The sequence below is a fragment of the Gastrolobium bilobum genome, unplaced genomic scaffold (genome assembly GCF_033153095.1).
Source record: "Gastrolobium bilobum isolate Gb01-03AN ecotype WA unplaced genomic scaffold, APGP_CSIRO_Gbil_v1 utg3603, whole genome shotgun sequence".
Taxonomy (NCBI): domain Eukaryota; kingdom Viridiplantae; phylum Streptophyta; class Magnoliopsida; order Fabales; family Fabaceae; genus Gastrolobium; species Gastrolobium bilobum.
The window spans coordinates 365,025-389,323 of NW_026898167.1; the positions used below are offsets into that span (position 1 = coordinate 365,025).

The 24,299-nt window shown below is 34.2% G+C and overlaps 3 protein-coding genes across 5 annotated transcripts; 1 reads left to right on the plus strand and 2 right to left on the minus strand.

The window, feature by feature from the left end:
* Window positions 1–1,382: 1,382 nt before the first annotated feature.
* On the plus strand, window positions 1,383–4,713 carry LOC133313455 (uncharacterized protein At4g38062-like). The gene is made up of 2 exons (XM_061514828.1): window positions 1,383–4,159; window positions 4,674–4,713. The coding sequence occupies exon 1, from the start codon at window positions 1,383–1,385 to the stop codon at window positions 4,113–4,115; it is 2,733 nt and encodes a 910-aa protein (XP_061370812.1). The 3' UTR covers window positions 4,116–4,159; window positions 4,674–4,713.
* Window positions 4,714–5,078: 365 nt separating this feature from the next.
* LOC133313482 (uncharacterized) lies at window positions 5,079–6,198 on the minus strand. Its single transcript, XM_061514871.1, has 3 exons — window positions 5,965–6,198; window positions 5,583–5,871; window positions 5,079–5,449 (listed from the first exon to the last, which is right to left on the minus strand). Exons 1-3 carry the CDS (start codon window positions 6,078–6,080, stop codon window positions 5,276–5,278), a joined length of 579 nt encoding a protein of 192 aa, XP_061370855.1. The 5' UTR covers window positions 6,081–6,198; the 3' UTR covers window positions 5,079–5,275.
* A 1,541-nt stretch (window positions 6,199–7,739) lies between these two features.
* Window positions 7,740–23,083, minus strand: LOC133313470 (probable ubiquitin-like-specific protease 2A). Of its 3 annotated transcripts, none has more exons than XM_061514855.1 (17): window positions 22,790–23,083; window positions 22,640–22,708; window positions 22,345–22,550; window positions 22,139–22,229; window positions 21,955–22,004; window positions 19,527–19,724; window positions 19,383–19,458; window positions 16,161–16,269; window positions 15,646–15,723; window positions 14,932–15,027; window positions 14,068–14,268; window positions 13,929–13,984; window positions 13,760–13,853; window positions 12,184–12,274; window positions 11,989–12,108; window positions 9,452–9,859; window positions 7,740–8,523 (listed from the first exon to the last, which is right to left on the minus strand). In XM_061514855.1, the coding sequence occupies exons 1-17, from the start codon at window positions 22,962–22,964 to the stop codon at window positions 7,912–7,914; spliced, it is 2,730 nt and encodes a 909-aa protein (XP_061370839.1). In that variant the 5' UTR covers window positions 22,965–23,083; the 3' UTR covers window positions 7,740–7,911. The 3 variants fall into 3 exon arrangements, with proteins under 3 accessions (XP_061370839.1, XP_061370838.1, XP_061370837.1); XM_061514854.1 differs by having other exon boundaries at window positions 14,932–15,063; XM_061514853.1 differs by having other exon boundaries at window positions 14,932–15,063; window positions 19,290–19,458.
* Window positions 23,084–24,299: the final 1,216 nt, after the last annotated feature.

The following is a 24,299-nucleotide window of genomic DNA, read 5'->3' on the forward strand; positions in this document are numbered from 1 at the left end:
AATAATTGTTACGAACACATATAAAAATATAATATTTTTATATAAAATACTCATTTTATTGAATTTTTATATATTATATATTATAGTTTTAATATATAATACTACAATAATAACACATAGTAAATATTAAAAATGTATTATAACAATATCCATACAGTAAAATTTAAATTAAAGTAATTATACAGATTAAATTAAAAATCTTACTTTTGTATAAATAAATTAAAATGGTGTTATTACATTTTAACCCAAAAAGAATCAATACCAAAATAAAATAAAGAGAATATTATTCTTATATTATATGAGAGATTTTTTTTTCTCATACATCACAAATTAGAAAAGAGAAAATAAAGGAGAACGAAAAATATAGAGTGAATCTCACCCTTAATTTGTCGGTATTATATAAAAGTAATATTTCCAATAAAATAATCCAGTTTTCCTATAAAAGCATGCAAGAGAGAAAAAAATTTCAAAATTTGAAAAGAGCGCCTCTTATTGCCACCCTCTCATAGATTCATATTTGAACAGAGCTCATCAGTTCGAGAGTTTCATATTTTCAGATCTACATTCTCAAGTCTCCACATCAGCGAACAGGGAACAGGTAATCTATCTGAAACTGAATCTACTATTCACATTTCTTTATGACATCGATTGAAACTGAATCTACTATTCACAGACATCGATTTAAGTATGTAACGTCTGCAGTTATGATTGGGAATTTATGTGCGCTGAGATTATGATTGAGCAAATTCATCTTACAACTTAGAACTATATTTCTAAGAGTACAAATGATGTTCTGTTAATCTGGTTCTCATAGTTGAAAATAAAGAGTATTTCGTGATGCTTACACCTATGTAATGTGATACTCTTTTGATAACCTCAAACCTAATTTGCTCTGAAACTTGTAGAAATTTTGTGCTGTGTATCTAATTATATTATATTATGTGGATAAATGTTTGATATTGGCTGGGGTGATATTGAAATACACTAAGCAGCCAAATTAGGATTTATGATAAGGATAACAATGTTCATGTTCAGAAATTTATCGATAAACAAATGAAATTTTAAACACAATTTTATATTGTGCCAAATAATCTTAAATAACAATTATAGTAAAAAAATAAAATAAAATAAAATAATAATATTATTGCTGAAAATAAAAATAAAATTAAAAACTCAGAAATAATGCACGTGACGCGTACATACATATGTTCTAATCCAATTATAGATGTAATATATGGCCATATATATATAAATAATCACACTGTTACATATAGTATAGCTGATGTAGATAACATATATTCCTATCTATCAATTTATTGTGTTATTCCTCATTTGAGCATTAATGTATCAGGTATCAGGGTCTAAATCTGTAAGGGAATAGAATGGATAGTGTCTACTACAAAGAGTTAGATGATGTCAAAGCAGAAGTGGAGAAGCTCAAGGCAGAATGCAGAGTCAAAACTCAACTTGTTGAGAGTTTGAAGAAAGATCGCAGTGAAGAATTTCTTAAATTTCAAGAAACTAGGCAGTATGCTGAGAAACAGGCACATGAAATTGATCTTAAGTCTGAGGAGATATATGAACTGAAGAAAATTCATGAAGATCTCAAATGTACTTTGCAAGAAAAGGAAATGCACATTGCACATTTGAGTTCTGAGAATAAAAAGATCCAAGCAAATTATGCTGAGGAGTTGCTAAAATGGGAGGAAAGTAACAGACAGCTGGTGTCGGCTTTGGATGAACTGACAGCTAGAAACAATTATCTGGAGCAGAGTGCTTGTGCCAGCAGTAAGGAAATTTCAAGCCTCAGGACACTCTTATCAGATACAGAGAAGAAGTATCTAGAAGCAGAGAAAAAAGTCCAGCAAACTACAACACTGAGGCGGAGAGATGATGTGATATTGCAGTTAGAGGAAGAAAATATCAGTGTGCATGATAAAATTAAATGGAGAAATGAACAGTTTAAACATCTTGAAGAAGCTCATGAAAAGCTTCAAGTCCAGTTCCAATTGAGCAAGGAGGAGTGGGAGAAGGAAAGATCTGAACTGCTTGACAAAATGTCTTCCATGCAGATTAGCTTGGATTCTCAAACAAGAATTGTGGAGGGGCTTCAATCCCATTTAGAGATGTGCAACCATGCATTAGCCCATGAAGAAAGCAAGAGGAAACTCCTCGAGGCTGAAATATCTGAATTTAAGATTTGTTTCAAGGATGTTTACAGCCAATGTGAAGAAAAAAAGTCAGAGATACAACAACTGACCTTTTTGAGGAACGATGAGATAGCACGGCTAAGAAACTCACTAGGAGAGAAAGAGACCCTGTTGAGAGAGTTGGGACATAAAATTGTTCACCTTGAACAAGATAATCAGGAATTGGGAGATTCACTTAGGGAACTTAGGGAAGCTCAAATCCAAAATGCTGGAGCAAATTCTTTGGTATCAAAGCTCCGCAATAAGCTTAGACGGTTGGAAGAGGTACATAAAAGCTGTTCCTTAATTCTCAAGTCTAAGGAATCTCAATGGAATAATCAAGTGGCAGAGATGGAAGCAGATATTATTATTTATAAGTCTACACTGACCGCTAAAGAACAAGAAATAAGGGAAATTCAGATGGAACTGGAAAAATGTTATTGTGCCATTGAAGAGAATCATATGGGACTCTTGATCTTTAAATCAGAACTTGCAGAGGCCAATTCCAAATCATGGGGTGCAGAAACTGATAAAGCAAATTGTGTCAAAGAGAATGAAGATATGATTTTAATTTCTAAAGAACAACTGAGAGTGAAAGATTATTCTCCAAAATCCATGGCACGACAAGTGGAGGAAGAGCTTGAACAACAAAAGAGAATGATTGGGGAGTCATCTAAAGATCAACTCATCTTGAAAGGAAAGCTCTTGCAGATGGAAAACACCATACAATTTGAAAGAAGTGGTGCATTTGAGGCTCTAGAAATGCTGAAACTTGAAATAGCCAATAAAAATGATGAACTATCTCGATTAGCTTGTGAAGTACAGAATTGGAAGTCTACTGCTGAAACCCTTAAAGTTTCCTATGAAGAAATTCAGGGAACATGTAAAAAGATGGAAATTTCCCTTTCTTCACAAATTGAGAATGAGCAAGCCCTTAAGCAGGAGAAGGAAAACCTTCTCAGCTTTGTCAAGGATCAGGAACGGCAGATAGCTTTATTGGAAATGTGCAATGCAGAGAAAAGAAAGGAAGCAGAAAGATATAAGCAAGAGAAAGAGGATCTTGTTCAAATTGCAGGGGAGAAAGATTGTTGCATAAAAGATCTTCAAAAAGATATAGCTATGGCCTGCTTGATGCAAGAGTCCATGAAAAACAAATTAGAAGATGCAATTCTTACACAACTAGATGCAGAAAAAGCCCTCGAACAGGAGAGGAAGATTCTTTTGAAGATTAAAGATGAGAAAGATCGAACTATAAAGCACTTTGAGGAGCTGGCTACAGCAATGGAGCAAGATTTATTAGGTGCACTGTGTTTCTCTTTCTCAAAACAAATGGAAAAATGGGTTGAGGTTAGTGCGCTTAATGAGGCCTTGAAGAATGCAGAATACCTGACAAAGCTAGAAATTGAAGAGAAGAACTCGAGAACAGTGAAATTGGAATTGGAAATTAAGAGTTTGATCGAGAATATTGCACAAACCGAAGAATCATTCTTCCATTTAAAACAAGAAGCAAAGCAGCTTCAAGGATCATTAGAAGTCGTGAAGTTGGAAAATGAAAAATTGAGAGATAAACAGCAGACCATGGAATCCATAATTACAGAGCTCAAGTTTGATAAAGGAAATTTGCTCCAAGACGTAATGAAGTTATCAACGGAAAGGGAAGATATATTGGCACATTTTGAAGACATCTGTGACAAAATTGGAGTGTTGTCCAGCGAAGAGATGCAATTGACTGAGAGGCTGTCGAATATGTTGAATACTTCTGTAGATGAAAACGAGACAGCAATGGATTCAGTAATATGTGACAAGCTACATGATTCTGCTAGAGATAGTGCAAATGGTTTTCTTTTTCCTTCCTTAACTACAAAATTCGAAGAAAATTTTAATGAACGACCGCCCCTGAGAGAGGTCAACAGTTTGCATATGTAGACCAGAGAAGAAATTTGTGTTCTTGCTGAAGAAAATGCCACAAGGTATACAAATTCAGAAATAAGTACCTCTTCACATTGGCATGTTTAGTTTTTTGCTGACTTAAATGCATATGTAGAAAAGTTGTTTCTCAAAATTATCTCTCGAGGAAGTAGTCAAGAAGCTATGGTATATAAAGCTTATAAGCTTATCCTGAACTTCATATCATATTGTTTTCTTTTAGCAAAACCCTTTTTGCTGTCATCTTGTCCAGAATAGAAGAGCCAGTTTTTATCCTGTTATGTATGAGGACAAGTAACTGTAGGCTACTTCTATGCTGAAGATGGATCCTAGGCCATGAATATAACACTCAAAGCAGGATTAACTGAATTTGTCATGTGAATTCTTCATGCACCCATAAAATTCCTATAAAGTGATTTGTGTGAAAAGTTGTTACTATTTTGTTAAAGAGAAAACTAGTTCATAGACGACTGGTAATGGTTGTCATTTTAGCTAATTTCATTGAGTGTTATACTGTTGTTTCCCTTGATAAGTCATCAAATTCTCTGGAACACGCAGGTGTTGGTCGTTTCACAAGCAAACTGAAGTTGTCCAGGGGACTTTAAATATCTTATATCTGCACTAGCAAATGGATTCACGAGTGGAAGATAAAACAGTGATATCACTCCTGCATTCTGTTGTTTCAGTAATAGCCGCACTACACATAGTTGAGTGGTCAAGACTTTTGAACAATGTATGGAAAAACTCTTGATTCTTGAGCCATGCGGTCAAGTCCATTCAATGATTGAATTATTTAAGAAGTTGCATTAACTACTTTTTTGTTGTTGCTCAACATAAATTCAATAGCACCAAACTAAAGTTGTATATTTTGGTCATTACAAAGTTTTAAAAAAAAAATCGAAAATGACAAAGAAAAGAAAAGAAAGGAACAAATTAGATTAGAGAAAGCAGAATTCTGCTGCATTAAGGAATATCAGCTATCTTTTCAACAAACTTTACCATCCAAATTTTCAGGTAAAGTGGATTGATATATCCCTAAGATATATGTAACATTAATGCTAAATATAACAGCATATTATACACTCCAAGACTCAGAAAACATGGAACAAGATGGAGGCTATGCCTTCATGTATTCATTGAGTATTTTGAGACTATCAATTTCATGATGCAGCAGGGTTGGAAGTATCTGCCTTGTGAGAGTACTTATTGATCCATTTCTGCTTGTTCTTCTGTGATGCATTCCAGTTTTGAGAAAACTGTGTAAGGCCTTGTGTTAATGCTCCTAGATTTACCCCATGCTCAACCAAAACGCATGTTACTCCCATTTTAGAGACCTATGACAAGATGATCGAATTATATATACCAAAGTTTAACTATTTAATAGTTGACAAAGAAACGAAAAAATAAAAATAAAAATAAAAAAAGAGAGAGAGAGCATAGAGTTGTATTAGTGTATATTAGTATTACCGCTTGGATATTCCTATTCTCATCATCAAAAAAGAGCATAGAGTTGAAGGGAACCGAAGTCCTTGAATGAATTCTCTGAAAATGATCAGTTTTGTGTGTCCAGCTAGAAAATATTTCTTGGGCTACGAACATTGAGTTGATGTTCAATTTGTTGAGAAATGAAGTTGCGATATCAGGAGTTGGTGATCGAGAAGCAATGGCAACATCAATCCCTTTGTCTTTGAGCGCTAACAATATGCCTTTAGCATGGGGATACAGAGAAGGCATTTCGCGCTTCGATCGACACTCGCTGAAATTTCAATAACAATTAACATAGAAATTCAGTTTCATAGTAGAAATAAATTAGGTTAAAGAAAAAGGGTATGAAGGAACTTCAACCAACCAGTAGAAAGGCCAGAGAGTGTAATCAAGATCGAAAACAACAAGCTTTGGCATAACTTCAAACCTTCCCAATATCTGCAATGCTTCCGCCTTCACCTTCTCCGTTGTCTCCTCCATCTCTCTCTCTCTCGCTCCCCCTTGAAACTTCAATATTTCTCTTTTAACAATGGGTTTTAATTTTTTTTTTCAGTCCCTTAATTACACTCTCTGTTTCTTCGATATTTCTCTCTGTCCCTTTATTACACTCTCTCACTTCGATTTCAATTTCAGTGTTTTATTTTTTTTCTCTTTTTTTTTTTTTTAAATAAAATAGATCCCACCATTTGTAGAGAAAATGTATCTTATGTGAATGTGTATTGAATGTGTTACTGTTCTGAGAAGTTGTGCAGGTGTGTGTAATAAGTTGTGTTAGTGTGAGTTGCCTGTAACCTTAAAAATAAAAATAAAAAATTCAATGTCTATTATACAAGGCAAAATCTATCAACTTTTTTAGTCTGAACCAACTCCAAATGTTAGCCATTGGTATGTTTATCTTTTAAGGTTGCCTCCCTCAATCATAATTTTGGTGTTATTTATATTTTATTGCTATAATATTAATGAAAAAGTGTATAACATTTTAAATGATATAAATTATATCATTTCATAAATACAAAGAGTTAGAACTCACATCTTTATTTTTATTTTTCAGTAAAATTCACATTTCATTATGTCTATGAAATCACATAAATTTTTTCCTAATAATTAATGGAAAAACATTTTATCCTTTTAAAGGAGAAATATTTTTCCTACCAAAGACTCATAGCATAAGTGAGTGTCAGTTTGAATTTTCTTCTCTCTCCACTATTTTGCAGGCCTCACTTATACTATGTATTTTTAGTAGGAGAAAAATTTTCTCCTTTAAAAGAAAAAAATATTTTCCCATAATTAATATGGGGGTAGTGTACGTGTAATTGTGATATTTGAATAGTATATATCACGATTGCTTTATCAATGGGTCAGTGCACAGCGCACAAGGTAGACTCGTGCATGTGTATGTGAGGGAGAAACTGATATAGTGATATATTCAGGATTCTTGCATTCACTTCTACAACTTGCTGGTGGTTCTATGAGTTTAAATAGTATTGCTTTATTTATTAATATAAGACGACGGGTGTCGGATGCTATTGATCATCCATTGAAGTGCTGGTAAGTTATCTGCATGGGTAGTGGTCTGCTTGGAAACTTGAAAGAAGTCAGGAAGGTGTTACATCATAACTATCACACCATACAATTTTATATAGACTAAAAGGAATACAAGTGATTGTCCAGCTAATTTTACACATTGCATAAATTTTAGCTCAAAGTTATAAATAAAATTCAACTATTAACCTCTCATGACTCATGTATCAATTTCAATGAATAAATAAACACTAAATAATTTATGCTTAAAAATAAATATTGTGAAGAAACAACTAGATTTATTCATTACGGTACTAAACAAGAATTCTAAACCATATTGTCCAATACGCTTATACATTCTGGTGGAAAGTGAAAAAAAAAAAAAACTTTGTGCTACCTTTTTAAAATTATAATTTAATAATAAAATTCCATAACTATAATAAATATGTAGCATCACTTAGTTTGTAAATTTTATTAACATTTACTCTATTTTTTTAAAAAAAATATTATACTCTATATTAGAGAATACTGCGAAGTGAACGCCTTTCAGGAAAAAAAAAAGAAGCTTCAAAAGCATTTTTTCTCTTTTGGTAACAACCAAAAGCAGTTTTTAGAAGGGAGCAAATAAATTCACTTTCAAGGGGCATGTGTCGATACGACCATTACGCTTTAATCTCACTCATTTATCTTCTACCTGTGTCTTTGGTTCGAGTTAATATTAACATTTTTTTAGGTAATCTCAAATATTAACATTTAATTTGCTTATAACCATCCTGCTGCGACTAAAACACTATTCACAAGACGTTAGACATGCTTCTTTTAACATGCCCCTAGTTAATCGTCGACTTGGACCACCTGCATTCACAAGCTTCGGCCTTTTGGCATCTCCTTCACCCGGTTCAGATGCTAGTGGCTCTTTCTTCCTAATTAAAGTATCATCTTCAAGAATCATGTTCTGAGCCAAATCGAAAATATGATCGGTTACTGAATTCATATTTTCCTGTAATGAGGAACGAGATTTCACACTCACATCAACCTCATGCCCATCATTTCCCTCTTGAGAATCCTGAACAACAGAGTCAGCAAGCTCCTCACCAGAGGTTGATAAATGCTCAATATCTGTCTTGTCTGGAATGTTAGACTCTAGAATTTTCTCGAGAGGCTGGTCTTCATGAGTACCTGTATTGAATGTGTTCCAGGGTACACTAGTAGATGTTCTTGAATATGAATGACCCTCAACAGCTTCGACAAAATTTACAGATAATCCCTGCTGTGATGTTTCTGATGCTCTATGATCTTTGCTGATATAAGATTTGGATGGGAAATTAGATGCCAATATGCCAGCTTGAGAACTTACTCTCTTCAACGATAAAGCAGTTTCCTCACAAGACCCTTCAGTTTCCTGCATTAGAAAAGAGATGTGAAATTCTTTGGATGGTCTCGAGACATTTTTTGTACAAAAGGCACATCACTACAATTTGCTTTATGAGTTTCCCCGTTAATTTAACCACTCTAAGCGGATCAATGATTATTCATTTTCCCCCCTACTTCTTTTCTTTTAATTCCGCTAATTTATTGCGGAAAAGAGGGGAAACCATGGTACATGAAAGGAATGAAGACTTCACATTCTAGCCTGTGAAATATTACAAGCTTTAGTCTAATTAATGAGTTGTTCTACACATCATTTTTTATTTTATTTTTGTGATTTTGTAATACATGATTTTTTGAGTTTTTAACCAATTAACCCACCTGCGCTTTAAGGGCTGAAGCTGAGATGACCATGCATCAAACCTTTCAAGGTCAGCCTGTTTTGATAATCACTGTTAATTCGTTCCCTTTTTTTTTTTTTATATATAAACAACACAGAACACTAATTCCATCTGCTGTAGAATGATTTCATAAAAACTCAGACACCAAAAAATAAAAATGAGTTAAACATTCTAATAAACGTGTGTGTGTATACAATTCCAAATAGAAAGGAACTTCGCAGTACAAAATGCAATTTTTTTTTTCTGAGAGAATGTTTTCTATCAATTGGAAACACAAAAGACTTAATTTAGAAGGCAGTTTGATTTCCTTCAGATATTCCCTTCCCTATTTGTCCTATTAAAATGTGTGTAGAGCCAACAGTACAAGACCAACATAAAGGATCAAAATTGTGAACCCCATGTTCGCCCTCGAGGAAGGCCAAGCATTTGAGTAGAAAACCCAAATAACTAAGATATAACTGCAGTTAAATCCCTATCCAGCAGAGTAAGAACAAATTGTGGATAAATAACTACAAAATAATAGCAGAAATCAATTCAATTCAATGATTGAAATTCATTTACCTCCGTTGGTGACATAAAGCCCCTCTGATGACAAGCTGACTTCTGTCGACAATCAGAACGCGAATTTAAAATGGCCCCTCCCAAGTCCTTGGAAACAAGTCCAGGTTGTCTCATACATGATGCAACTCTTACAGGTGAAGCTGTTGGGAACTGAATATCAGTCTCCAGTTCAGTAGTAGAATTTGAAGGATTTTTCCCATACCACAAAGCTGGATAACAGCAACCACCTAAGGAATCTGTTTCCACTTTGTGTTTGATAATGCCAGGTACTTCAGAAGGAGGACCTTTGTCAAGGCAATCAGCAGGAGGTGCTTGTAAGGAATTATTTTCAAATATGTCATGAATTAAGTTATGTATATCAGATCGTTTCAGAGAAGCCTCTGGCGGAGGGAACCAGTTACTGTTTAACTGCAAGGGGAAAGAAGAAATTTAACTGTGACTAAACTGTATAAAATAAACAAATGAAAGTAAAAACCATTATCAAGACGCTGTCCTCATAAATGCAGGTTCCAGTAAAAGCATGCATGTAACAATGCCAGTAAATAAAAAACTATTCATGTATCTAACCCAATTAGTAAAATTATGTATACGCCTTACAATCTTCATGAGGGGGAGAGAGAAAGGGGGGGGGGGGGGTATAGAAGGGGTTCATATATGAGAAAGACTGAAGACAAAAGAAGGATTTTATTGACGAGATCCCCCCTAGCCCTGGATCAATGGAGAACCCATGTTACGAAGAGAAAGAATAGTTACTGTTACAGAACTGTTCCCTTAAGGTGTTCGACCAACTTATCGCTCCTACTCACTTTCAGATACAACCAAATACCCCTCTTCTCTCTCCTGCCTTTTCTTTATATCCTACATCTGACAATTCTGTTAGGAAATATCCCAAATATTAATTAACCTAATTACTGTATCTACAATGTCGATGAGACCTAACTATTCTTAACTAACAGGGGCAGGCCCAATTGGATCAGTTAGGTTCATCCTCATTTCTTCTCACATTCACTTTCATAATTGGGGGCCTGCTATCAACAAGGGAAGGAAGGGAAGAATGACAGTAAAAATATGAACATAACTCCGTGCATTTCATGCACTAAATTCTGCATCAAGGAACCATTTCATATGTCATAGTTGTTCAAAATACAAGTAAAATAATTTATCAACAGGTTTCTCCAGCAAAATATTCTTACAGTAGGGTTATGACCACAAGTCATCTCCAGACACTCATTGCTTATGTTAAACTAAATGCATGGAATGACTTGACTTCATTATTTAGCTCATATATTCCTCAGTTGCAGTGATCTTCCTAGTTCCAGGAAAAAGTAGAGGGCCAAAGCAGCAAGCATATTTTCAAGAAAGTCCTAAAATCTTCTAATCTTTTGTAACTGTTAGAAAGAATATCTTTAAGATATCTTTATTATTTGTAAACTATGAAGCAGCGATACTCCGATTTTTTTTTTTCCAACATATCGGAAACGTATTGTATCGTATCGACGAATTAATAGTCGTATCAAGAACGTATTGGGAACGTATCGAAAACGCCGTGTCGGAGTCGGTGCTTCATAGTTTGTAAAGATCTATTTCCTTATTTCATTAAGATTTAGGTTATATTATACTCTTTTGAATCAATTCAATATACAGATTTATTTCAATGTTCCTCTCGTCTCTTGTTATTTTACATGGTATCATAGCCTCGGTATACCAGGTTCGATCCTCGCCGTCCCCCATTTTCTTTGTGAAATTTCTTAGCATAGGTAGACTGGGCCTGATACATCATTCACCTTTCAAGTCCAATGGACTTTCTTGTGAAGGGTGTGTTAAAGATATATTAAAAATCATTAATGTAACCTCACTCAACAGTATATAATCTTGAGGGGGAGTATTCGAGATATAGATAATATTTTATTTTATTTTAGTATATAATCTGTTGTTAGTTTATTTTAGTTGTTACAACCCTCAATCATTTATTTTGATGTTATGTTTCTTAGTCTTTCTTGTTCAAGCTTGTTGCTTATGATCTATATGCTCCAGCTTCAGGGGGAGTGTTGAAAAGAATATCTTTAGGATATCTTTATTATTTGTAAAGATCTATTTCCTTATTTCATTAGGATTTAGGTTATATTGTACTCTCTTGAACCAATTCAATATACAGATTTATTTCAATGTTCCTCTCGTCTTTTGGTATTTTACAGTAACATTTGATTGAATCAGCCAGAGAATCAGATGTTGGATTGAGAGTTTTCACTAGGCCAAAAGCTATAATTGTTAGTCAGAGCGCAACTCTTTCTACTTATCCCTACCAGCCTAAGCGTCATGGTTTGATCTGAATCTGACACTACGGCCTTGTCAAGGTAGGATGTTGGCCTCTCCAACATCAGATTACATAACCATGAATGCAAGATGCAACTAACAACAATGCTAGTTGAAATATGAAATTTAAAATGAAGTAGAGTCTTCTATCACTGAAATTGCAAAATGAGGCTATTTATCACAGTCAAGTTTTAATGCAATGGGAAGTCACAGCAGCCACTCACAAAGTTGGAGAACTTTGTTATCTTGAAAGGGTTAAAGTTGATGGGAGCTTCCTCCAAGAATCGTTCCACATAGTGGAGCAAAAAGAGACCACAATCATAAAAGTTTTCCTGCTGAGGCAGCTGAAATAAAAAATGAAAGGAAAAAGTCAATAAAAAGTTGCACTGAATTCCTTATAATACATGGAGAAAGACTACCTCTAGTGAGATGAATCGCAAATGTAAAAATTTAGAAGAATCATCATCGACAACAGTTTGGTGCCTCTCTCTCCATTCTTCACATAGATAACTGCCATTGCACAAGATATAGAAGAAACCACTGTCAGACCCTGTGCAATAACATAAAGTAGCTGAAACAAGTTTTTATTTGATTAAATAGAGTTTCATTTTTACTAAATCTTGATAATACAATTTTCTGTAGTGGCTAGTAAAACTCCTGCAAGGAAATAACCCAAAGAGCCAAGAAAGCCTTATCTAAGCCCATGGTTCTTCCTCAGACAAAACATCAGTATAGGTTTCAAGCTGTTTGGCCACCTATAATGAAACTATGATGGTTAATAGCTCAATGACTTGCACGGAAAAAAATAAAATTCCTAGGAATGGCTTCCCAGGATTGGTATTACTGATAATGATGATTACCACACTTGGTTGACCAAACCTTACCAGATTGCCAGCAGCAACTGCGGGCGGCCAGATTCAGATGCTTAGTGATTGGTGATTGTGGCCAAATTCTGGTGATTGAAGATGGTGGCTGAAGTTGCCGATCATTGTCAATCACCAGCAGCAACGGAGGGTGGTTGGATTTTGGCAACTGGTGGGGATGGACAGTGGTGGTGGTCACCACCAGCAACGAAATAGTGATGGGTGTTTGATAACATGACAACAGAAGGGTAGATATATTAGAAATTTGACATTGCCAAAATGTTCCCATGTCATGGGAATGGAACATGCACAACTCCCCCCACGAGAATGAAAGGATGGGAATGTTGGGCAGAAATCATTCCCAAGAACCAAGAATGAAGTTTGGATGGCAATGTTTTTTGACATGTCAACATTCAACTAAACCAAGAATGAACCCGATTCAAATGCCCAGGCTGGAAAGAATAAAAAAAAACTCCTCAAGACTGGTGTAATGTACATTTGTGTTGCTAGAGGTATTCCACAAAATTTTATCATCAGTTAATGTAATGTATTTATAGAAGGGCCGGCTTGGTTCAGCGGTAAGCTTGCTTGCCGTGGTGTGTCAGGTCGCGGGTTCGAATCAGCCTCTCTGCAAAAAGCAGGGGAAAGACTGCCTAGAGTATTCCCTTCCCCAGACACTCACGAAGTGGGTATTTGAACTGGGTCGGCCCTTTAATGTAATGTATTTATACAACCCATGTATATATCCTGTCTTATTTTGGCATCTTAATGCATTCAGGTTTTCACCCCCAACCGCAAGAAGAAATAGTTTCCACCAATTGATACTGGAGTATACGGCAGACAATCTATTCTACATCAGTTTGGTTTCCTGCAGAAACCAGCACCCATTGCACAGCAGTTTTAAGGGTCAATTCCATGATTATTTTGACCTTCAACTCGAACTACAAAAAACTTGTTTAAACAACTTCATAAAGAAGGCCAAATTTTGGGTCATCAAAGTGAAACTTCAGTTTTTGTATTGAATGAAATTCTGAGCAGAAGAGGGCAATAAATCTTTATTATTAGACCTCCAAATCATAAACTAGAAAAATGGAAGGTCAATATACATCGATCTCAGCTATCAGCAAGTTACCTTTGGAAAAGGTTCTTGAGACCTTTATGACTTCCTTTTAGGGAATCCATGTGCAAGATGCAAGGTACTTTAGAAGATTCCTTAATTTCTTCGTCTACAAAACAATCAAATAAAATGGAGAATGTCCAAATAAACCAGAGAACAGCAACTCAAAGGAAAGATATCTTGCCTCTGAAGCAGGTAACTTCACCAGGATGACAAATGACAATCAAACTCCAGTGAAGACTGTCATCAAGATAAATTAATAATTCATCTTGAGATGAAGCAAAATCCATATGAGCAAGCAAGATAATTTCTTAGGTTCTTACCTGTAGTTTATGGGAATCAAGATATAATCCTTTTTAAAAAGGTTCACTTTCCTTGTCCATTTGCGTACACGTTGAAATGCTGCTCTACCATCATAAGCACTTGATGGATCTTTGTCTAAATCAGCAAGCTTCCGAAAGAAGAAGCTATTGAAAAAGTGAAACCTGTCCTGTTCATCAGTTGGGAGTTTATTTTTCAAATACCTATAGATACACCAGATTTAGAAAACGTTAGTTCATGTGCAGCCTCAAAGAAAGAGTCATATCTAAAACTTTTAAGGAATTATTCTATATATATATATATGGGGTCTATTAATCTCATGTCATGCAACAGAGATAAGATTGTGGGGTCCACTACTTTTTCAAAAAAATAAAAAATAAAAAAAATAGTGGACCCCACTATTTTGTCTCTATTGCATGAGATGATTATCTCATGCAACATGAGATAATTATTTCCCTATATAAATATATATATATAAATATATATATGGAAAAATATTATCTTATGTGGTAGGAGAGTATTTTTCTCTCCTACACATACATCGACTTTCGTGTTGCTTTTTTTTTCTTTAAGTGTGTGGGTCCCACTCATCACTATCTCTATGATATAAGAGAGCTTCTCTTATGTCGCATGAGATTAATAAAGCCCTATATATATATATAGGCGAGGAAAATATCAAGAAATACTTATAAAACAAGATGTTTAAATTGATTTCTTTCACACTAAAGGATGAAAAGGAGTACCAGTGACAAGATAATAAAAATCATGAAAAAGAGGGTAAACACTACTTTTTGAAAAATAGAAGTCAATTATATCATCATCACTGGAATACATCAAAAAGTAATAATTTCTGCTATCATGCTTACTTGATATAAAAGTCAATGATAGTATCATTAATGAATGTCTCTGGCTGTAAAAGCTCAACATCTCTCTTACTAATAGAAACAGCATCAGGCTCCCCCCTTGGATAAATAACCTCGTCAAAAGTCTCATCAAAACTGCAACGTATCATATCACGTTGACAAGCAATTTCTTATCAATAATTATCATACAACACCTATAAATAAATGCATAAAAGTCAAAAGGGTTTCAAATATGAGAACCAAGCTTCATGGAGCAACATGCAAAAATTTAATATACTCGGGATCATGGGCATGGCAACAAAGAATGAACTCTCAAACACTTCATTGAAGAGGCTCAAGTTTAGGGTTTTTATCCATTTATGGTTTTTATGCTCAAGTTTAGGCTTAACTCTTAAACCTATGTCAGGAACCAACTAACAAAAGCATAAGCAATTAGGTTCAGTCGAACTTATGGTTTTTATCCATTTCTGTAGCCCCAAAAGTTACAAAAAAATATACTAAGGAAGGAAAACAAACAATTATATTTTCAATAGCTAGAGGGGGTCAAGAAATTCTGGCTCATATAACCACCAAAGCAAATAACATAGATAAGCATTGATGAATTGTCATAATAAGGAATCAAAATTCTAAACTTAATTATGAAATAACACCAATATCACACAGATTGTATTTCAACAGAAATTCGAAAATTGAAGTAGAAATATTTGTTCGACTTACATGGTAAAATAATGCTTCTGAGAGAAAAAACTGTCCTTCCCCAATGCAGAAATATTTCCATTGTTATCTGTATCAATGCTGCTCGGAGGAAATAAAATTTAATACTAATTAACACCTCAAAATATTGAGCAAAAACCCTTTGCACAGTTAAGAAATAAAGCACCGAAAAAAAATACTGAAAGACAATGTGGACAAAACATTTCACAAAAAGCAACACCCAAAAAATAAAGCAAAAATGGAACCCATATCCCATCATGAGAAAAATTTAAAACTTAATGGTATGGGATACCAAATGATATAGACATATATGAAATCCATCTAACTTGAAAATGACCATTCTGTTGAATCATATATTAATTTATTCAAAACACACTATGTATTCATTTCCTTGGATCAGTGATGATACGACAATTTGTATACTTACAAAATACATAATTTGGTTGGTAAAAACAAAAATTATTGCACTTGCAAAATATATTTTACACATCCAATGAGTTATGCAATAAATTTCTTACTCAAAAGCACTACTCCACATATTTGCGTATCTCATATCCAATGATTTGATAGCCGCTTCTGCCTTGAACCAACATGAGTCATAAACTGCAAATTTCAACTGCTTAAAGTCTGCATGAATTTAAGGGAAGGTTATGGGTGTTCAGCAAATTACTGATAGATTTTACAAAAGGTACAGCTATCTAAATTGTAACAAAATGATCAACCAATAAAAAGAAAGAAAATTACAATCAACAACTATTATGTCTAAATTTTTCCTGAATATGAAAGGGAATTTTGAAAATGGAAGATGAAATAAAATAAATGAGAGAAAGATATATCCATTTACTGACCAACATGATTGCAATTAAACAAAATAGGCCAGATATTTACTTGAATTCTCCAAGGTTTTTAGTAGTGCATGTGTCCTGTGAAATATTATGCAAATTAATGGTCCAGATTGTCAATCTGGTTTTTCCAAAGTTATCAAATGAGGATTGCGGCCTGTCGTGGCCAACCCTAAAAAACGATATGGCGATAGACACACACATTCATTCATAATGAAGAATTGTTTCAAAACAAAATAGGAATTCTAAATAGTCATTGGCTGCCATCTTTTAAGGAAAATAAGTGATAATGGGCAGGTGGAATTTAAAAAAAAATTGGTCAACAAATAGAATGTTGACAAAATAAAAACTTGGTCAACCTCAAATCCTAAACCCATTACCCATATTATTCTGTTTCTATCAATAAAAAAATCAAAGCATGTTATTAAAACAAGAATAAGGACAGTGGCAGAAGCATCAACAAGTAACAAAACAATTCTTCAATACAAGTGACACAACAAATTATCAAAAAAAAATGACACAAGTACTTTTCTCTTCTTTGAATGTCCTGACACATGTACTTTTCTCTTCTTTGAATAAGATAGATCAGAATAATTTTTCTCTTCATCTGTTCTCTCTCTCTCTTACTCTTTCTCTCACTCGGAGCTTTGCTTCTTCATTCATGGATTCCACATTGATCTTCAATACTACGAGTGAGACGAACAAGTGAGAAGAAGAGAATGGCAGAGACGAACACGATAGAGAGAGAGAGAGAGAAAGAGCAGAGACACACGAGAGAGGCAGAGACATGTGACAGAGAGAGAGGAATGTAGAAAGAGAGAGTGGGTTGGGGTTAAACCCACAAAATGACATTGTTGTGGCGCGATTTAGCAGCAAATGCGGCCGCAACGGCCACTATTGTGATCTGGTGTGACATGGTGCGACATGTGCTCCGCGAAGCGCAATTGGCACTGCTTGCGGTGCAATAGTGCCACGATTGACTACTATGGTTTTTTCCTCTCCCTTCCCCTCGTTTATCTTTTTTTCCTTCTGGCTAGCATTAATTTGAATGAAAAGTAATAAGCCAAAGCTCCCATATATATATATATATGGAAAAGTGTTTCTCCAGTCCCAGGAGATAAAATTATATCTAGCAACCTCAAAACTACGTCGCATTGGGGATTGAGATAATTAATGAAGGATATTTTAGGAATTTTATTTGCTTCTTTGTTATATGAATTTTACCAAAACACCCTTCATTAATTCCCCTAACCCTCAAAACGACGTAGTTTTGAGGTTGCTAAAGATAACTTTATCTCCTGCGGTAGGAGAAATGATAAATAGGGATGTGCATGGGTCGAACTGAATCGGTTTTTTTGAAAAACCGAACCGAATTGGTTTAAATGGTTCGGTTCAGTTCAAAACTGGTTCGTTTCGGTTGGAAACGGTTCGGTTCGGAACCGGTTCGGGTCGACCCCTTTTGAAAAGAAAAAAAAATTAAAATTTAAAAAATAAAGTTATAAAAATAAATTTGGTTCGGTTTGAAAACGGTTCGATTCGGTTTGGAAACGGTTCGGTTCGGTTCAAAATGGTTCGGTTCATGAACTGGTTTTTAAAAATCGGTTATTTTAAGGGGCGGTTCGGTTCGGTTCAGTTCATGATTCGGCTCAGTTTTTTGGTTATTTTGCACACCCCTAACGATAAACCCATATATATATATATATATAGGGGAATATGTTTCTCAAAAGTGGCCCCACCCACTTTTTGTGTGTATGCGACAAAATTGTCCCATGCAACATGATATATATTATATATATACAGGGGAATATGTTTCTCAAAAGTGGGCCCCACCCACTTTTTGTGTGTATGCGACAAAATTGTCCCATGCAACATGAGAGACATATATATATATATATGATTTTGTAGAGCACTAAAAAAACAACTATAGCCATTCCTAAATCTTAAAAAACAAGTGACCGAGGAACAAAAATTAGGAATACTCTTTTCTATTGGACAAGAATACCATCCACCTTCAAAAATCAACTTTGCTCTAAAGTCTAAACTCTAAAGTGGCGTTTGGTACAGGAGAAAATAATTTTGCCGGAATGTGATCGGAAATAATTTTTTCCGGATAAGTTACAAAAATGTGTTTGGTTGACCAAAATTTGTCCCAGGAATATTTGATTAAGTTTACTGAGTTGATGTTTGGTTGATTGTGAAATAGTAGTAGGAATGTGGGGTTATTTTACAAACATAACCCCACTTTTACTTTTTCATTCAAAATTAGTACACAAAAAGTAAGGTTAATTTGGTCAACATTATTTTAGTTACTTTTTACTTCCCCATGCAAAAAATTATACCACCTAATCTATGGAGTTTCTAATAAGATAGCCGTACAACAATTTACACATAGCAACAAAAATCAGGCAAACTTTTTACCAAGGAAAGATTTGCATTTATTGGTACCAAACATAACATTCTAATTCTCCATATCAAACTTTCCAAGGAATTCCAATATAATTTGGCTAACAAACGCCGCCTAAAGGTTTGTATAATGGAAATATCTCTACTCATCATAACCCCAAAAGACCTATAGCCAGAGGCAAAATCCACTAATAATCCAAACTTTACATCATGATAAGATTTCTCAAAGACACAATCAACTAACAACTACATGAAGGTAAGACCTGTAAAATCCTGAGCAATGCAGCATTCATTAGAAAGTATTGTATTTACTCAAGGGCATAAGAAATGTTCCCCTTTTTGTTCATTCTGTCATTCACATTACTTTAGCAAGCAATAGCCAAACAATTGATTACCATATACCGAACAGGGTCACAAGCAAGCAGATTACTGACATCAAATCCATACTGATGCACAGAAAATGATCCATGACATTATTTTCAAAAGTAGTCACACCTGGATTTTGATTCGTATTTCCAGCTTCCCCAGAATCTTTTGATTTAAGGTGAAGGTTGATCATGGCTGTTTCAATCTACAGACAGAAGACAATCAAATTTGTTTGTAAGAGATTATTAAAAAGAAATAAAAGAAGCAATTTACCTTTCCCAACCAGCTTGATTCAATTTTTATAATATCTTCAGTTGCCCACTCAATTTTAAAAGTTTCCCTAGTTCCATTGATTGTAGAGCCTTCTAGTTTCAGGAAGCAGCATGAGAATATTAACCGCGACCTAGTGGAATATAAATCCTCATATTGAATAAAATCAGGGAAGACATCAACCATCTTTTTAATGTCATTCTGCACATGAAGAAAAATCAACAGTTTAACAGAGATATCAAACCAAATTTAAAAAATAAGAAATCCAAACATATAATATTGTAAAGTTCTATATTTTCAATGTCTCAAAGAACAAGATTAATCATAAAATATTTCTTTTTAAAGAAAATATTATTATTAAATAAAAATAATTCCAATGGAAAACCTACAAACCTATTAATGGAGTCCTAAACACCTTTTTATAAGGTGTCAAATAACCCTAAAACGTAACTAAAATATGCCTAAAAAACGAAATTAAAAATATATCTGATTACAAATCAATCAACATTAAACACACCTAAAATAAGGAAACAATTCAAATTAAATCAACCTGATAATTAAAAGATTACGAAAAGGAACCAAATCACGTCTCACGTTCCAAATCTAAACCTTCCCATGTAAGCCGATTCTAAGTACATCAACTATTTTTACTAAGTTAAGTTTAAGAAAACAAAATCAAGTGCAGAATAACATTTCATTATAAAGAACCTCAGCACTACACCTACTTCCAGGTCATTCAATTTTATTATTTTCTATCAACACTTCTTCCTAAGTTACAAGTTCCAAAATTTATCCTAATAAGTAATCAATACTAAGTAAATTTTAAAACCACGGAATCATTCTTCCAGAACATAAAAATAGAAAATATCCTTTTCAACTACTCCACCCAAGCTTACTGTCTTTTCCATCTGTTACGCTTTTCCATAGTTATCAATAGCGCTGCTTTTGCACTACTGTAGCATGTTCCAGCACCCAGCCGCGACTAGCCGCTGCGCCACGCGATGGTTTGTGGTAGCAGCCGCAACAACAGTCAAATCGCGGCAATACAGCAAAGCTGCGTAACATTCTAATTTTACCCTCGATTTAAAGAGCCAACAATAATATTTTAGGGGTCAAATCATCTTTTAACCCTGTTTTTATTCTGAACCTCTCTACCCTCTCTCTCTATGCGTCGACCTAGATCTCCCTTTCTCTTTCGTCTCTCCGCTACTAGCAGCACCAGCAACCAACTTCCGTTTCTGGCGAGCAACTTCCGTTTTGGGCAACCAGCAACTAGCTTCTCTATGTTCTAAACATTTAGGGTGGGTTCTTTGACAATGTTTAATATGCAAGAGTGGGGTTTGTTTTGGGTGGTTTCTGTGACATTGTTTCTTTGTCTTGGGTTCTATGACTGTGTTTATTTGTCTTGAGTTTAAAGGTTTAATTATATGAATAGGACTCTGCTATTTAATGCTGCCGCAACCCGCTATACTATAGCATTTTCAGGAGTTAGCTGCTACTGGCCGCCTATGAAGCACCGACACTTCAAAACACCTGACGTATCGTGTCCGACACTCCAACACGCATTGCATAGACTAAAAAAAAGTTCAAAGATTGCGTTGCGTTTTTAGTTCCAACTATTAGATTCGTTCGTTTACAATTATCATTTATTGAGTTTAATATAAATATTTGTGATATCTTATGTTTCTTTGCAAAATTGATGGTTATTATACGTTTAGCTTTAATTTTTTTTAAATTATTGAATATTAAATATAATACACACTACATAAATTAAAAATATTATTTAATATCAAAACGTGTCATAACATGTCGAAATCTAACATTTTTTAGAATTAACGTGTCGGAGTGTCGTATCCTATCCCGTGTCGGTGTAACATAGCTGGCCGCTACCCACATTTGATAACTATGAGCTTTTCCACCTACCTCGTTTCTTTCTTGATTGTTCTCTCTCACTTCTATTGTCAAGATACTATGGGCCTGTTTGGATGGGTTTTAGAAAATAGAACTTTTTATAAATTGCTTTTTATTCAAAAGGTTTTTTTTTTTTTTCAAAAACCAAAACTATTTTGCATTTGGATGGAGGACCTAAAAAGCATTTAAAAATAAAAAAAAGTAGTATTTTGACTTTGTTGTGGCTTTTACATATTTTTTTAAAGTTGACATTCTGAGAAGCACTTTTTTTTTAATAAAAACAAACAGCTTCTTGGGCAAAGCAAGTCCATCCAAATGGCCCTATACTCAACATATCGTCATACTCATAATTTTTTTTATTTGTTTTTCCCCTAAAACAAAAGAAATAGAGAAAGGAGAACAAATTTCACTTTTGTCATAATGAAACCAAAAGTTTTGATGTATTGTCTCCAAAAAGATTACAACCAAAAGGTAACACAATTAAGAAATAAATCACAAAAAAAATGACAAGTGCACTTACAATTTCAAATGCAGTAGAGCCAAGCTCCACTAGCTTGTCTTCTAGGTTAACTGAAATCACAATAATAAAAATTGACAATTAGTAAATGGTAAACAAGTACGAAATAAGAGAGTATTACCACTGCCTATTAAAATAAGAATACTTAATATGTCACCTAGAAAATCTTAAAGCAAGGAAAAAATACCTTCAAATTCTGAAAGATTTGAAATTGAAGTTGAAGAACCTATTTGACTACTGTCGTCATCATCTTCAGAAACCATATCAAGTGACTGGTTCTGAAACAAAATTACATTAACGGTCACCAAAAAATATCCATGATTTTTTTCGACGAAGGAAAATAAAGAGAGAGCTTGAAACACGAAAAAAATGGAGACAGTAATGAGTAATTACTTTCAAGTCAAAGTTACTTTCCACGATATCAGTGTAACCAGTGATCTCTTCATCAGTACAGTTTTGTAGTGGTATGTTTATTGAACATGAATTAGCACATTTGTCTTGATTATCTATACTGGTACCAGAACCACCAACACCATCATCATCATCAACCTCTAACGATTTGTTGGTAACTTCCTCCTGTGAGCACTTGGTTTCTTCTTCTGATTGACACAAAATTTGAATAAAAAAAAGTTAAAGTAAATCATAATGAGGAAGCAGTTGAGAAACGATGTGCATGAATGATCCATACCTTCTTCGGCATCAAGGTCAATTGGATCACCGGTAACGTGCTTGGATAGAGGTTGGGAACCGCGCGCAACTGCACAGAGGCAACAATCGCAAACAGGAATCGAAATGAAGGAAAGGGAAATGGAAAAGAGTGGAGTGTGGAGTAACTTACATGCTTGGAGGAAATCGTACTTGGTAATGGGGGAGGAGCAAGACTTGCTAGGGTTTGTGAACTTGTCAAGCATCATCTGCGAGACCTTCTCGATCTCCTCTTCATCTTCGTTGAACTCGAAGACTTCGAATTTCTTCGTTGCGGAAGAAGAACAAGATTGTTTGCACCGAGTCATGGAGTGAGTGAGTGAGACCGAGTCGTTGAGGGGAGAAACTCGCTACCAAAATTAGATATAATTCGGGGAACTAATGTTTTGTCTTTTCGATTTCCTATTTCCTTTCATTTCCATTTCTTTTCCTCTCAGCTGCACCTTTTACCCGGGGATTTAGGTTCCTTCCTCTGCAATTCTTTCGTAAAATAACTTTTTTTAAAATAAAAAAATCTAACAAAGTAAATAAATAAAATTTAAATAACCATGTAACATTCCACGTGTTAATATTTTTAAAAAATTACTCAAATAATTATTACCTCACCTTATTTTTATGAGAATAGATATCATGCCATGTAATAATAACATTTCAACCTCTAGATATAAATAAATGATTTTTTTTTCTCAATGTATTTTTTTTATCACAGTTGATTTTTTTTGTGAGATCTATCATGCTACATGTCACATAGAGAGATTATTGGAACGAGAAAAGTTATTTGTAATTCCGGAACATCATTATTAGTTGTTTCTTTTTCCTAAATTGAAAATTTTGTATGATATTTTTGCCCTTGTCATTTTGCTTATTTTCATCTATGTCCTATTTTTTTTTCTACTTTTGGCCAAGGTACACATGCACCCGGTCCACTATATCTTTTCTCTTTTGTAGTGAATTTGTTTTTAAACTATATATATATATATATATATATATATATATATAAAACTATTTCTGCAGGTTACTGCAGACAAGTTATCTGCATTTACTCCCAAAATGACATCGTTTTGAGATTGAAATATTAAAAAATTTAATTATAAAGACTAAAATAACCTTGAAATAAATTTAAATTACAAAAACACCATAATTTTCTGTCTCAAAACAACGTCGTATTGGGCTTGCGGCAGAAAAAACGAACCCATATATATATATATATATATATATATATATATGTGCAGGATATTCTTACACCGTTGTAAGAGTTAGAACTCTTACACTTAATCTTAACCATTGATCAACTTGTATCCAATAGTTCACATTACTAAAAAATTTGAGCCCTTAGATATAAGTGAGATCAATGGACAAGATTAAGAGTGTAACTTACACTGGTGTAAAATAATCATGACCCATATATATATATATATATATATATAGGTAGGATCTTTTGACACCGGTGTCAAATTTGAAGTTTGTCACCTCATCTGAGAGCCGTCAGATAAAAAAATATCAACGACTCTGATTTGTAAGCATGTGACACCGTTGATCTTTTTTGATCTAACAGCTCTTAGATGAGGTGTCAAACTTCAAATTTGACACCAGTGTCAAAAGATCCTACCCCATATATATATATATATATATATATGGGGCAG

Bases quoted from the DNA above. Each gene is read 5' to 3' on its own strand.
- LOC133313482 (XM_061514871.1), bottom strand. From the start codon at position 6,080: ATGGAGGAGACAACGGAGAAGGTGAAGGCGGAAGCATTGCAGATATTG. The intron at 5,872-5,964 runs GTTGGTTGAAGT...TTGAAATTTCAG, and splicing joins ACTCTCTGGCCTTTCTACTG to CGAGTGTCGATCGAAGCGCG. The intron at 5,450-5,582 runs GTAATACTAATA...ATCTTGTCATAG, and splicing joins AGAATAGGAATATCCAAGCG to GTCTCTAAAATGGGAGTAAC.
- LOC133313455 (XM_061514828.1), top strand. From the start codon at position 1,383: ATGGATAGTGTCTACTACAAAGAGTTAGATGATGTCAAAGCAGAAGTG.
- LOC133313470 (XM_061514853.1), bottom strand. From the start codon at position 22,964: ATGACTCGGTGCAAACAATCTTGTTCTTCTTCCGCAACGAAGAAATTC. The intron at 22,551-22,639 runs GTATGGATCATT...TGTGTCAATCAG, and splicing joins TGACCTTGATGCCGAAGAAG to AAGAAGAAACCAAGTGCTCA. The intron at 16,270-19,289 runs GTATATGGTAAT...AAATTCATGCAG, and splicing joins CTTGCTTGTGACCCTGTTCG to ACTTTAAGCAGTTGAAATTT.